This window comes from Laetiporus sulphureus, assembly GCF_001632365.1.
Source record: "Laetiporus sulphureus 93-53 unplaced genomic scaffold LAESUscaffold_270, whole genome shotgun sequence".
NCBI classification, from domain to species: domain Eukaryota; kingdom Fungi; phylum Basidiomycota; class Agaricomycetes; order Polyporales; family Laetiporaceae; genus Laetiporus; species Laetiporus sulphureus.
Window position 1 is genome coordinate 1 of NW_024468779.1, and position 2,111 is coordinate 2,111.

The following is a 2,111-nucleotide window of genomic DNA, read 5'->3' on the forward strand; positions in this document are numbered from 1 at the left end:
CGGGGGTGTGTTGTTCTGCTCGTTCGTCCACCTCGAGCTCACTAGCCACGTACTCAACTGTAGATCTAGATCACGTGCGCCGAAGGGTTCCATTGTTCCCCTAGAAAGCGATACAATTGCTGAGTGCCTTTATTGTTGAGCAGGAGCATTATAAGGTGATCGGTGTTGCTACTCGTCGATTCGGCCGACTGCCAATGTCGTCATCTATCGATAGCCGCATTGAACCCAAACTCGATCTCGCTGAATGGCTTGTCCATTTCCGAACAAGTTCAATAGGAGATGATCTACCGGTTCATTGTGAACTCCCGTTCATGAAATCCGACCAAATGCCCTATCGGTCACCACAGACTCCCATGTTGAGAAGACGATTCATGTCAAAGGGTCACAATACACAGGTGTGGACTCAACCATAATCGAAGACGGTCTCAGAGAGCTGATCAGACGAGCAGCCGCACCGGCGTGCTTTGCGCGGAGATCATGTGTTTACCCAAACCTGTGCCGCTGCCGATGCCGCTACTGTCTGGTCTTTATAATCGCCAATTTTCTGCACTAAACTCACATCGCATTGTAGGCTGCATCTCACCGTCATCTTGCAAGCACTGCATCGGGAATCCGACCTCAAGTCAGGCGTCGCAATGCAGAAGTAAGGGTTTTCAGAATGATACCAAGTACAGTTAATCTCACATTGCATTGCAGGCTGCATCCCACCGTCATCTTGCAAACACTACATCGGGAATCCGACCTCAAATCAGGCTTCGCAATTCAGAAGTAAGGGTCTTCAGCATGATACCAAGTACAGATGTAACATGATCCTTACAGCACTTGCATCCTGTACGACACAAAATCAGAGGCAATAATGGCTATGTCGTTTACTATGAAAGTGTCGGCAGCGAGCCCATACCTCATCCATCTCGTATTCATCCGGGGAGGATCCTCGAAGTCGGCGATTTGTTCCTCCATCGTATACGACGTGGACAAAGAGGGGAGTCGGACGCCGTTCAGGTGTGGATGGTCAATGAGCAAGGTGACTGGCAAGAGATTATGAAAGCCAAGGAACAGACACACCCGGTGATGGAACATTTAGTTCTGGTGTTTGGAACGTCCGGTCAGCCAAATTGGGTGACGCCTCAGACTGCACATCGGCACGCTGAACCCGAAATTCTAATAGTGGACGACAGTGTGCATGGACTTGTATATTGACTTGTATATATTGATCTGTACCTGTATCTTTCAAACTAGCCTGCGGATAAATGTGAGCCCCAGGACTCCAAGACGATTGTGAACTGTAGATGGGTATGCTACCACGATGCTGTTGTTCTATGACAACTAGTCTTCCATCAATGCCGATATGCTCACCTGAACATAGCTGATGAAGTTCCGGCTCGGACGGCGGGCCTGTTGCTCACATTCTGAGCTCCGAGGAGCAGGGTAATAGAATGGCGTCGTAAATGTCTCCGACACGATCTGTTCGGTTTCCACTTCATTTGCAACGTTGCCATAGAGCACACGTATCAGCAGACTTTACTCAAAGTTTATGACGCTCGCTCGCACACGTATCAGCAGACTTTACTCAAAGTTTATGACGCTCGCTCGCACCTACGTAGGCGGCATACAATCATGACCGCAGGATGGAGTCCGAACGTTGGTTTCGTCTCCACTGAGCTTCGACGATAGTACAACGGAGAGAGATAGTACGCGATCGTCAGCGGCACGAAAACGATGCCCAGGTAGGGGAACGTATAGAACGCAAGAAACACGGTTCCAACGACAGAACTGCATGCGCCCATGTTCGGTAACGTTAGTCAGTTGAGCAGATCGCTACGTACCTTAGCGAGGACATGAACTGCATCGATGGTATCCTGGTCCTTCGACAAGCGCAACAGGATACGGCCTAGACAATGTTCAGAGCAGATTTAAAGGAGGATGATGATCATACCCATTGGTGTGGCGTCAAAGAATGACACTGGTGAGTGCAACATGCTATTCCATGCCTTCTCGAACATTCGCAGGCCAGCGTACAAACTCGCTAAGCTATGGCATTGTGAGTGACCGATCCCAAAGGAATTGCCGACCATTATACTGACGTAATAGCGAAGCTAAGGCCCTTGATA

The 2,111-nt window shown here is 49.3% G+C and overlaps 2 protein-coding genes across 2 annotated transcripts; both read right to left on the reverse strand.

Moving 5' to 3' along the window:
* Positions 1-813: 813 nt before the first annotated feature.
* LAESUDRAFT_765519 (uncharacterized protein) lies at positions 814-1,840 on the reverse strand (the record flags this gene model as incomplete). Its single annotated transcript, XM_040913707.1, has 6 exons — positions 814-1,028; positions 1,066-1,161; positions 1,222-1,240; positions 1,357-1,519; positions 1,597-1,773; positions 1,827-1,840. The coding sequence occupies 6 exons, from the start codon at positions 1,838-1,840 to the stop codon at positions 814-816; spliced, it is 684 nt and encodes a 227-aa protein (XP_040757191.1).
* Position 1,841: 1 nt separating this feature from the next.
* LAESUDRAFT_625551 (uncharacterized protein) lies at positions 1,842-2,045 on the reverse strand (the record flags this gene model as incomplete). The annotated part of the gene is made up of 2 exons (XM_040903331.1): positions 1,842-1,891; positions 1,937-2,045. Coding segments are annotated over 2 exons (159 nt in total), but the record flags the coding sequence as incomplete, so codon positions are not given.
* Positions 2,046-2,111: the final 66 nt, after the last annotated feature.